Source organism: Moschus berezovskii, chromosome 9 (assembly GCF_049115385.1).
Source record: "Moschus berezovskii isolate FMDL1 chromosome 9, NW_MosBer_1.0, whole genome shotgun sequence".
Taxonomy (NCBI): domain Eukaryota; kingdom Metazoa; phylum Chordata; class Mammalia; order Artiodactyla; family Moschidae; genus Moschus; species Moschus berezovskii.
Window position 1 is genome coordinate 49,173,831 of NC_142468.1, and position 11,749 is coordinate 49,185,579.

Sequence of the window (11,749 nt, forward strand, 5' to 3'; positions counted from 1 at the left end):
AAATAATTGCCTAGTCTAGCTACAAGAAGGCTCCATTCCATTTCTTAATTAAAGCTAGACTGAAGCAGCACCAATTCCACCCGCTCAACAAAGTGCCTAACTGGCCGAGTTCGTCAAAATTGGCGCTCCCAAGGGCAAAAAGTTGGATTCGTGAAACAAAATAAACAGGTAACACGTACAAGACACGGTGTGGACTGATGCTCCGTGGGGTGCTTATTAGGAAGGGGACAGGGGGAGGGGGGAAGATAGGGAGATTTGACGATTATTAGACTGGCGCACAAGCAGAAATATCAAATGCATTATTTAATCTTTCTGTTTCTGGCATCACGAGGCTCAAACGTCACCAAAAAAGACCGGCTGGCTGAAAACCCGGCGGGGTGACGCACACAACTTCTTACCATATGGATTCTCATCAATCAGGACCGAGAAGAGCCTTAAGCCAGCCCAGTGGAAGAAGGCGGGTGCGTCCCCCGGACCGACGGCTCCCCTACAACCGCGGCGCTCCGCTCGCGTCTGCACGCAGAAGTCTAGGATGCAGAACCACCGGACCGGACGCCTGGGGAGCTGCTTCGCCGCGTAGGCTGCGGCCCCGCGTTCTGAGGGGGCCACCCAGGCGGCCGCAAACTCCGAGAGCCTAACGGTCAAGCCTCCCCCTCGGCTGAGACCCCACGAATACCTCCACCAGACGACCGACACAAGAACCGCGACAGTCGGCGCGGACTCCCCTCCCTGGGTCCAAACCCGCCCAGGACGCTACCTGAAGGGGCAGCGCCACCTCCGCCCGACGGCGCTGGCTGTCGCGGTGGCGGGGGTCACAACTCCGAGAGCAGTGACGCCTCTCATAAAAACAACCTGCTCACAGGCGTCCGCAGCCGGGAGGCGGCGGCCGGCGGGGCGCCGCGGCGCATGCCGGGACTCGTAGTCCGGTCCGCGCCTCATACCGGGCGGCGGCCGAGTGAAGAACTACGACTCCCGAAGAGGAGCGCAGCCCGCCGCCGGGAAGCTGCTGGAAGCTGGGCCCCGCGGCCGAGATCCTGACAACATCCGGGCCCCGGCGCTGGAGAGGCGCCGCGGCCGGTTACTATGGAGACGGGCTGCTACAACCACTTGGCAGGATTCTACTCAGGAGGACCGCTCCTGGGATTAGGCGGATTAATTTATGCTTATTGATCCAGCCGACCGCTCACCAGCTCCTTGCTGCTTTAATTGGGTGTAGAAAAAGGGCCGCGTCCCCTCGGTGCTCGCTGGCCTTCTTGCCATCGGCTGCAGAAAAACACTGCGTTTCCGGAAAAAATAAAGAAGACATCGAGAATGACCGAGTGCGACTGGGTGGGTTTGGGCAGAGGGCTGGATGTTTTTGACTGTTGGTACTCTTTACTATAAATTTGGGGCACCTCGCATTCCCACCCACCCCCACGCTCCAAAAAAAACCACTTTTGTAGGCAATCACTGGACTACACAGATGTAACATGCATTGCATTAAGCCGGAATTGCCTCTAAAAGTATAAAGATGATTGGGGATTGCAGCTCATACCCCACTGCAAAATGGGATGATGATTTTGAACAAGAAAAACGTGCCTTATTAATTCACATTTGTTTACATTGTGTCTTGTTCAAAAAAGGATATGAGGGGGAGAAAGAATATGATGCATTTATATCACTGTTGATAGAAACAGCAGAAAGTTAAGGTTTAATTCTCTGTCCCTAATTGTGGCCAAAAATTTTTTTAAAACATGAACAAGAAAGATGGTTGGACCTGAGGAAAAACAAAAGGGTGCCTAAAAATTAGGCTTTAAGGAATTTTTTGCTTTTGGTGTTACTGTAATTAACATCAACTGTGAAACCAAAACCAAAGAAGAAAAAGCACTTTTAATGTTATAATTACAGCTTCTATAATGGGAGTTTTTATTATTTCAATGGCTCGTTGTTATTTATCTTTATAAAAATGTGTGTTTATAACAAAAGACTTGCAAAAGTCAAAGTGGCCTAGTCTAATTCTAGGAGAGCCTGAGTATTAAATTAGTAAGAAAGCCAATGCCATTTATTTGTAGATTTCATTCAAGGCACTTAATTGATTTTAAAAGATTCATTTATAATTTTCATTAACCTTCTTCTTATCCTTCACTAACAGTCGCTGACTCAATGTGTAATCTAGCAGAGAATTTAAAGTAATCTTTTTATTATTATTTGTATTAGGCTGTTTTGTTTTTAATGTATCTGTTTTGAACTCCACATTTCAAAAGTGATATTCAAAAGAATATCAGATCTGAAAAGGGCTAAACCTGAGCGACTGAACTGAACTGAAACCTAAATAAGAAAGCTGCAGTGAAGACCTAGGATATAAAGTAAAAGCGATGGGTATTTTGTTTCAAAGTCCATAAACATTTGTGAATTGTTCTGGAGGTACAAAAGATTTAGGTGGACAGTAACTTCTACAGATTGTATGGTACAGATTATGCCAACAAAATTTTTCAGCTCAGTTGTCTTCTATTTTGACTACATTGTTTTCTCTATTACAAGTGGAGTCAAAGTTGATCCGAATTTCAGAGCCAGTTGTAGAGGGTGATTTGAAAGTCACAACCTCTGTGAGTGAGGTTGCCCTGGGCAACCTGACTGGTGTCCATAAATTATATCAAGATTGGTACTTTCTCTCACAAGTCACAAGGCAGCACCTCCCACTTAAGAATCGTGGGAACCTTGATATTTTGCGATAAAGTGACCTGTTGTCAAAATGCCATAACATTATGGTGACTTACTCTGCTCCAATGTCTCTGCTCTGGATATTTAGAACAATTTAATAAGCAGTATTAAAAAGGATAAATAGCAAGATCTGATGAGTTTTATTTCCAGCTTTGCCAACTTCCTACAAGATAATGAGTGTTAGTAAATGGGAGCATACTAGTGTAAATGTTCTTAACCTGTAAATTTCAGAACTGAATTGTGGAAGATGGTGCATATGCATTGAGGTATACCTGCAAAAAAGAAAATGATAAAAATTGGTGCCATTTATATAGTAATATATCATTTACATCTGATTTTCTTTCACTTCCCAACCACAGGAACTACAGCAAATTTTTTTAACCAGTTTCACAGGCAATATAAAAACAAAGGTGCAGTGATGATAAAGGATTGAAACGTAGGTCACACAGTTCTTGCCTTGTGCTACTCCCCTAAAACTATCATACTTCTTCAAATGTGAACAAAAATGGATTATGAATTTTAGTACCTCAAATTAGAACCATTAAATGTGAATATAAAATAATAAATAGGTATAAATTTTGAAGCTATAAAAAAAAGAAGGTGGAGTAAATACTTCACATTTGCAGACTAGAACTAAAGATTTCAAAACAAATAGGTTTCTGATAGTGGGAAACAATTTTGCTGAGACATTAAGTGGAATCACCCAGGAATTCAGAGTGAGCTATTTTAAGAGAAACCAAACTAATCTGACCCAAATTTGATCCGGACACAACAACGTGGCCAATATTCTTTCCTCCATTTTAGAGTTGGAGAAACCAAGATTTTATGCTTGCTAGTTTTAAGGATTTAGAATTCTTAAAGGGTATGAGCCTTACGAATCACAAGAATCTATTATAAAGTCTTCAAAGAAAAAGAATTTTAATGCACATAACCTTCTCTTTCTTAAAAAGTCACAATTACAGTACCCCGGGGCTTCCCAGGTGGCACCAGTGATAAAAAGACTGCCTGCCAATGCAGGAGACATACGAGAGGTGGGTTCAATAACTGGCTCAGGAAGATCCCCTGGAGGCAGGCACAGCAACCCACTCCAGTATTCTTGCCTGAAGAATCCCTACGGACAGAGGAGCCTGGTGAGCTGCAGTCTACAGGGCTGCAAAGAGCTGGAGAGGACTGTAGCAACTTAGCACGCACGCACTGTACCCTGCCAACCTATCAGGTTAGATTATAATAATATAATTTCTGATCTGAAAGGACTTAGATGTTAAGTATTTCAGAAATTGCCAAATTTAGGTTTCTTTTTTTAACTGCCAAAATTTTTTGTCGACATCAACCCCACAGAATGCATTTTTAAGGGCCTTATCACAAGTAAATGTAAACTCTTCGTTCATGTTTTTCAAATAACTGAAAATCACTTTCCTATGGCTACAATTGGAGAGCCCTTATATCCTCAGATTGCTATGACCAGTGCTTTCTCTTGGCAAAACTCTATTAGCCTCGGCCCTGCTTCATTCCGTGCTCCAAGGCCAAATTTGCCTGTTACTCCAGGTGTTTCTTGACTTCCTACTTTTGCATTCCCATCCCCTATAATAAAAAGGACATCTTTTTTGAGTGTTAGTTCTAAAAGGTCTTGTAGGTCTTCATAGAACTGTTCAACTTTGGCTTCTTCAGCGTTACTGGTTGGGGCATAGGCTTGGATTACTGTAATACTGAATGGTTTGCCTTGGAAAGAACAGAGATCATTCTGTCGTTTTTGAGATTGCATCCAAGTACTGCCTTTCGGACTCTTTTGTTGACCATGATGGCTACTCCATTTCTTCTAAGGGATTCCTGCCCACAGTAGTAGATACAATGGTCATCTGAGTTAAATCAGTCCATTTTAGTTCACAGATTCCTAGAATGTCTACGTTGACTCTTGCCATCTCCTGTTTGACCACTTGCAATTTGCCTTGATTCATGGACCTAACATTCCAGGTTCCTATGCAATATTGCTCTTTACAGCATCGGACCTTGCTTCTATCACCAGTCACATCCACAACTGGGTATTTGTTTTGCTTTGGCTCCATCCCTTCATTATTTCTGGAGTTATTTGTCCACTGATCTCCAGTAGCATACTGGGCACCTACTGACCTGGGGAATTCCTCATTCAGTATCCTATCATTTTGCCTTTTGATACTGTTCATGGGGTTCTCAAGGCAGAGAGAACAGAGGCTAATAGAGTTTTGCCAAGAGAATGCACTGGTCATAGCAAACACCCTCTTCCAACAACACAAGAGAAGACTCTACACATGGACATCACCAGATGGTCAACACCGAAATCAGACTGATTATGTTCTTTGCAGCCAAAGATGGAGAAGCTCTATATGGTTAGCAAAAACAAGACCAGGAGCTGACTGTGGCTCAGATCATGAACTCCTTATTGCCAAATTCAGACTTAAATTGAAGAAAGTAGGGAAAACCACTAGACCATTCAGATATGACCTAAATCAAATCCCTATGATTATACAGTGGAAGCGAGAAATAGATTTAAGGGACTAGGTCTGATACAGTGGCTAATGAACTATGGACAGAGGTTCGGGACATTGTACAGGACACGGGGACCAAGACCATCCCCATGGAAAAGAAATGCAAAAAAGCTAAATGGCTCTCTGAGGAGGCCTTACAAATAGCTGTGAAAAGAAGAGGAGGGAAAAGCAAAGGAGAAAAGGTAAGATAGAAGCATCTGAATACAGAGTTCCAAAGAATAGCAAGGAGAGATAAGAAAGCCTTCCTCAGCGATCAATGCAAAGAAATAGAGGAAAACAACAGATTAGGAAAAACAAGCGATCTCTTCAAGGAAACTAGAGATACCAAGGGAACATTTCATGCAAACATGGGCTCGATAAAGGACAGAAATGGTATGGACCTAACAGAAACAGAAGATATTAAGAAGACGTGGCAAGAATACACAGAAGAACTGTACAAAAAAGATCTTCACGACCAAGATAATCTTGATGGTGGGATCACTCACCTAGAGCCAGACATCTTGGAATGTGAAGTCAAGTGGGCCTTGGAAAGCATCATTACGAACAAAGCTAGTGGAGGTGATGGAATTCTAGTTGAGCTATTTCAAATCTTGAAAGATGATGCTGTGAAAGTGCTGCACTCAATATGGCAGCAAATTTGGAAAACTCAGCAGTGGCCACAGGACTGGAAAAGGTCAGTCTTCATTCCAATCCCAAAGAAAGCCAATGCCAAAGAATGCTCAAACTACCACACAATTGGACTCATCTCACACGCTAGTAAAGTCATGCTCAAAATTCTCCAAGCCAGGCTTCAGCAATATGTGAGCCGTGAACTCCCAGATGTTCAAGCAGGTTTTAGAAAAGGCAGAGGCACCAGAGATCAAATTGCCAACATCCGCTGGATCATGGAGAAAGCAAGAGAGTTCCAGAAAAACATCTATTTCTGCTTCATTGACTATGCCAAAGCCTTTGACTGTGTGGATCACAATAAACTGTGGAACATTCTGAAAGAGATGGGAATCCCAGACCACCTGACCTGCCTCTTGAGAAACCTGTATGCAGGTCAGGAAGCAACAGTCAGAACTGTACATGGAACAACAGACTGGTTCCAAATAGGAAAAGGAGTACGTCAAGGTTGTATATGTCACCCTGCTTATTTAACTTACATGCAGAGGACATCATGAGGAACGCTGGGTTGGAAGAAGCACAAGCTGGAATCAAGATTGCCGCGAGAAATATCAAGAACCTCAGATATGCAGATGACGCCACCCTTATGGCAGAAAGTGAAGAGGAACTCAAAAGCCTCTTGATGAAAGTGAAAGAGGAAAGTGAAAAGGTTGGCTTGAAGCTCAACATTCAGAAAACAAAGATCATGGCATCTGGTCCCATCACTTCATGGGAAATAGATGGAAAAACAGTGGAAACAGTGTCAGACTTTATTTTTTTGGGCTCCAAAATCACTGTGGATCCTGTTGCAGCCATGAAATTAAAAGACGCTTACTCCTTGGAAGGAAAGTTATGACCAACCTGAAGAGTGTATTAAAAAGCAGAGACATTACTTTGCCAACTAAGGTCCGTCTAGTCAAGGCTATGGTTTTCCAGTGCTCATGTATGGATGTGAGAGTTGGACTGTGAAGAAAGCTGATCGCCAAAGAATTGATGCTTTTGAACTGTGGTGTTGGAGAAGACTCTTGAGAGTCCCTTGGACTGCAAGGACATCCAACCAGTCCATTCTAAAGGAGATCAATCCTGGGTGTTCGTTGGAAGGACTGATGCTAAAGCTGAAACTCCAATACTTTGGCCACCTCATGCGACGAGTTGACTCACTGGAAAAGATTCTGATGCTGGGCGGGATTAGGGGCAGGAGGAGAAGGGGACGACAGAGAATGAGATGGCTGGATGGCATCACCGACTCGATGGACATGAGTTTGAGTGAACTCCGAGAGTTGGTGATGGACAGGGAGGCCTGGCATGCTGTGATTCATGGGGTCGCAAAGAGTCGGACACGACTGAGCGACTGAACTGAACTGAACTATATCCTCAGATTAGGAAACAAAGCTATCTAATCTATCTCCTATGTTTTATATTTATAGACAAGGAATTTGAATCCTTACAATTAACTTCATCAAAGTCACACAGCTTTTATTACTGGCAACATCAGAACCTAGAACTGGTGACACCTAATTTTGAAGGTGAAGACCTACCTTTTTTAAAAATAACTAACCAATTTCCCAACATTGTTGAGCTGGTTTCCTATGTGCTTATCTCCTATATAATAAAATGTGGAACTTCAGATTTTTAATCACTATTTTTCCAGCATCTATCAATGCTCAGCACACAGTAGGTACTCAGTAATTGTTGAATGAATGATAAATAAGGTCCATGTAGTCTGTTACATGTGAATTTTTTCACCTTCATGATTGAAGCTTGTTGATTTTAATGGACATGACTTTACTGAAGATAAAGCATGTTATGTTCATGTGCTAGAAAATACCACTTTTGTATTCATTCTTTTTCCCTCCTCCCCCAAATAGCTAAATTATTTTGAATATTTATTAAATTTATTATGTATGTTACAAATTGTAGCAAATGGCCATCTATCCAAATGTTTTGTCCAGAAATCTGGGGATCTTCCTTGATATGTCCCTCTTCCTCTCCATGCACATCAAATCAGTCACTAGGTCCTATGGATTCTACTTTCAAAATATGTCTCAAATTTATTTCCTAGTCTCTCTGTGCCACCATCTTTCTATAAATCATTATCGTCAGTCACATGGACTACTGAAGCGCCTCTCCACATCCATTCAAGGCTCTGACAGCCAAGTAATCGTCCTAAAAATTATGTTACATCATGACATGTTTCTCTTTAAAACTCTTCAATAGCTTTCCATTGCTTTTACCATAAAGATCCAAACTTCTCACATAGTCAACCACACCCTTCAGGTTCTGCCCCTGCCCCTCTCTCATCTCGAGCCATTTTCACTCCACTTGGGCCACGCTTTTTCTCTGTGCCCTCCTCTGTCTTTTCCTTCCTTGCCTTCCAGTCTTAGATTCAGTGACACTTCACCGGAATGGCCTTCCTAGGCCCTCACACTAGATTAGAACCCCCCGAGTCTTCATAAATACCTTGAATTTTTTTTTCCTTCATAGCATTTACCACAATTGTAATTAGTTGTTGTGTAATTATTTGCTTAATACACAAAGCAAAGATCCACAAGGTTAAGATTGCTGAATGTGTGTTTATCTTGCTCCTTTTTCACTCTAAAATTCAACTGTAACGTCCTCTTTGAACTATGATCTATTGCATCTTATTCTATAATTTACACATTTTTATAAGTTCTCATAGTTCTAGTATGGGATTTTTAAAACTTACCTTGTACATACTTTTGACAAGTTTGCTCTGTACAGACATATATAATAGAGATAAATTTAATATACATACATATGTGCTTAGTCGCTCAGTCGTGTCTGACTCTTTGTGACCCCATGGAACGTAACCTGCCAGGTTCCTTGGTCCATTGTGTCTCACTCTTTGCAACCACCTGGACTGCAGCACACCAGGCTTCCCTGTCCTCCACTATCTCCCAGTTTTCTCAAGTTCATGTCCATTGAGTCAGTAATGCTATTTAACCATCTCATCCTCTACTGCCCTCTTCTTTTGCCTTCAATCTTTCCCAGCATCAGGGTCTTTTCCAATGAGTTGGCTCTTCCCATCAGGTGGCCAAAGTACTGGAGCTTCACCTTTAGCATCAATCTTTCCAATGAATATTCATGGTTGATCTCCTTTAGGAGTGACTGGTTTGAGCTCCTTGCAGTCCAAGGAAGCCATTATAATATAATATAATGGGTACTCTTCAATGTCCTCAAGAGAAAAGGACTCCGGAAAGGAGAGTACATGGGGCTAAGTTTTTGTTTTCTTCTGTTTCTCTAGCTTTATTGAGGTATAACTAACATATAACATTTGTGTAAGTTTAGGGGGTACAACATGATGCTTTGATATATATTGTGAAATGATTAACACAGTATGATTAGCTGATACATCCATCACCTCACATAATTACAAATTTTTGTGTGTGAGTGTGGTGAGAACATCTACTCTCAAACTTTCAAATACAGTATTGTTAATGGCAGTAACCATACTGTATGTTAGGTCCCTAGAATTTACTCTTCTTACAACTGAAAGTTGGTATTCTTTGACCCTCATCTCTCCATTTACCCCCAGCCCCTGATAACTACCATTCTGCTGTTTGATTTTTAAGATTCTACATATATGTGAGATCATACAGTGTTTGTCTTTCTCTGATTTACTTCCCTTAACATAATGATATCAAGGTCCTCAGTATTGCTGCAAATGGCAGGACTCCTCTTTTATTATGACGGATAGTACTCCCTTCTGTGTGTGCGTGTTTCTCCATCCATGCCTCTGTTGATGAACACTTGTTTCCATGTCTTAGCAATTATGAATAATGCTGCAATGAACATGGGAGTGCACATCTCTCTTCAAGATGTGATCTCATTTCCTTTGGATAACTAAGAAGTGAAACAGCTGGATCATATGGTAGTTTTATCTTTAGTTAAAAATTTTTGAGGAAATTCCACGTTGTTTTCCATAGTGGCTGTACCAATTTACATTTCCACCAACAGTTTCCTTTTCTCTACATCCTCAACTCTTATTCTCTCTTAACTTTTTGATAACAGCCATGCTTCAGGTATGGAGTGACATCATATTGTGGTTTATGTCTGCATTTCTCTGATGACTGGGAATGTTCAATATCTTTTCAGGTACTTGTTAGTTATCTATGTGTCTTTGGGGGAAATGTCTGTTCAGATCCTCTGCCCATTATTTAATTATATTGCTTGGTTTTTTGCTACTGAATTGTATGAGTTCTTAAGATATTTTAGAAGTTAACCCCTTATCTGATATATGGTTTGCATATACGTTTCCCCATTCCAAGGTTGCCTCTTCATTCTGCTGTTTTTGTGTTGTACAAAAGCTTTTTAGTTTGTTGTAGCCACACTTACTGAGTTTTGCTTTTGTTGTTTGTAGTTTTGTTGCCATATCCAAAAATCATTACTAAGGCCACCTCCAAGGACCTTTTCCCCTTTTCTTCTAGGAGTTTCATGGTATCAGATCTTACATTCAAGTCTTTGATCTTTTTCCAGTCAATTTTTGTGAGTTGTATAAAAAAGGTTCAGTTCAGTTCAGTCGCTCAGTTGTGTCCGACTCTTTGCAACCCCATGAATCACAGCACACCAGGCCTCCCTGTCCATCACCAACTCCCAGAGTTCACTCAGACTCACATCCATCGAGTTGGTGATGCCATCCAGCCATCTCATTCTCTGTCGTCCCCTTCTCCTCCTGCCCCCAATCCCTCCCAGCATCAGAGTCTTTTCCAGTGAGTCAACTCTTTGCATGAGGTGACCAAAGTATTGGAGTTTCAGCTTTAGCATCAGTCCTTCCAATGAACACCCAGGACTGATCACCTTTAGAATGGACTGGTTGGATCTCCTTGCAGTCCAAGGGACTAGGGCTTAGTTTAAATAATTCTCTTTTCTTTTTTTCAGAACTGTATAATTGATAATTATTTTATGCATTTATCTTTTAGGATAAGAAAACTACTTCAGCTTCAAATTCAGACACAGAAATGAAACCTGAACTGCCTCCTTGTGTGAATCCTGGCAATCCGGTGTTTTCATGTATGTTGGATCCAAAGACACTCCATACGACTACCTCACTATCAAAACCTAAGATGATTATGTATAAAACCAATTCAAGTAATTATGGTGAATTTTTACCTATGCCACAGTTTTTCCCCTGCTATTATACTCCAAGAGAGCAAGTGTTTTCTAGTCATATCAGAGCAACTGGATTTTATCAAAATAACACTCTAAACACTGCACCAGACAGAACAAGAACCCTTGATTTCCCTAATTTTCAACACACTCTATGAAAGTATGTTACTCTTAAAGAGAAAATATATTCAGGAAAAATGAGTTTTAAATCTAAGACTAGGATATCTAATTTGAAATATAAAAAAGCCTTGAAGTAATCTTTAAAAATACCTTTGACAAATAAAGCATTTCAACTGATAAGTGAATGACAGTGACTTCTTAAATAAAAATGTGTTCAAAACAGAATAAATGGTAGAAAGCATTTTATTATACCTAGCTTTATTTAGCTCACGTAGTCCCAAAACTTCAAAATGTTTTCAGGATCTCAACTTGTCTACTGAGTATATTTACACAGACAAAGGAACACAGGAATTCTAATTAGAAAAACTGAATTAAGGAAGATTCTGATGAGAAATTTCTTACTTTTCTGTTTCTTCAACTAATAGCTTAGAACCCAGGGAAATGTTAGTTCTCACTGCTAAGCTGGTGGAAGAGAGGACTTGAAATTCTTTCATTCAGTATTTGAACACCTACTAATGGCAGGCACTATACAAAATAAGTGGGCTTCCCTGGTGGCTCAGTGGGAAGAACCTGCCTGCCAATGCAGGAGACACGAGTTTGATCCCTGGGTTGGGAAGATCCCCTGGAGAAGGAAA

General features: G+C 41.2%; 2 protein-coding genes across 6 annotated transcripts in view; one reads left to right on the forward strand and one right to left on the reverse strand.

The window, feature by feature from the left end:
* Positions 1-891, reverse strand: part of CCPG1 (cell cycle progression 1) — a 45,666-nt gene extending 44,775 nt beyond the window's left edge. For 2 of the 4 annotated variants that reach the window (XM_055437335.2, XM_055437330.2), the window contains exon 1: positions 399-567. In XM_055437335.2, coding sequence (XP_055293310.2) covers positions 399-413 — 15 coding nt within the window. In that variant the 5' untranslated portion in view covers positions 414-567. Of the gene's footprint in view, positions 1-398; positions 568-757 lie in introns of those variants that run through there. The other 2 variants (XM_055437331.2, XM_088839624.1) reach the window with 2 other exon arrangements.
* Positions 892-1,041: 150 nt separating this feature from the next.
* Positions 1,042-11,152, forward strand: PIERCE2 (piercer of microtubule wall 2). Of its 2 annotated transcripts, none has more exons than XM_055437337.2 (2): positions 1,042-1,329; positions 10,808-11,152. In XM_055437337.2, the coding sequence occupies exons 1-2, from the start codon at positions 1,312-1,314 to the stop codon at positions 11,150-11,152; spliced, it is 363 nt and encodes a 120-aa protein (XP_055293312.1). In that variant the 5' UTR covers positions 1,042-1,311. The 2 variants fall into 2 exon arrangements, with proteins under 2 accessions (XP_055293312.1, XP_088695753.1); XM_088839627.1 differs by lacking the exon at positions 1,042-1,329 and adding an exon at positions 1,455-1,502.
* The last annotated feature ends 597 nt before the right edge of the window (positions 11,153-11,749 follow it).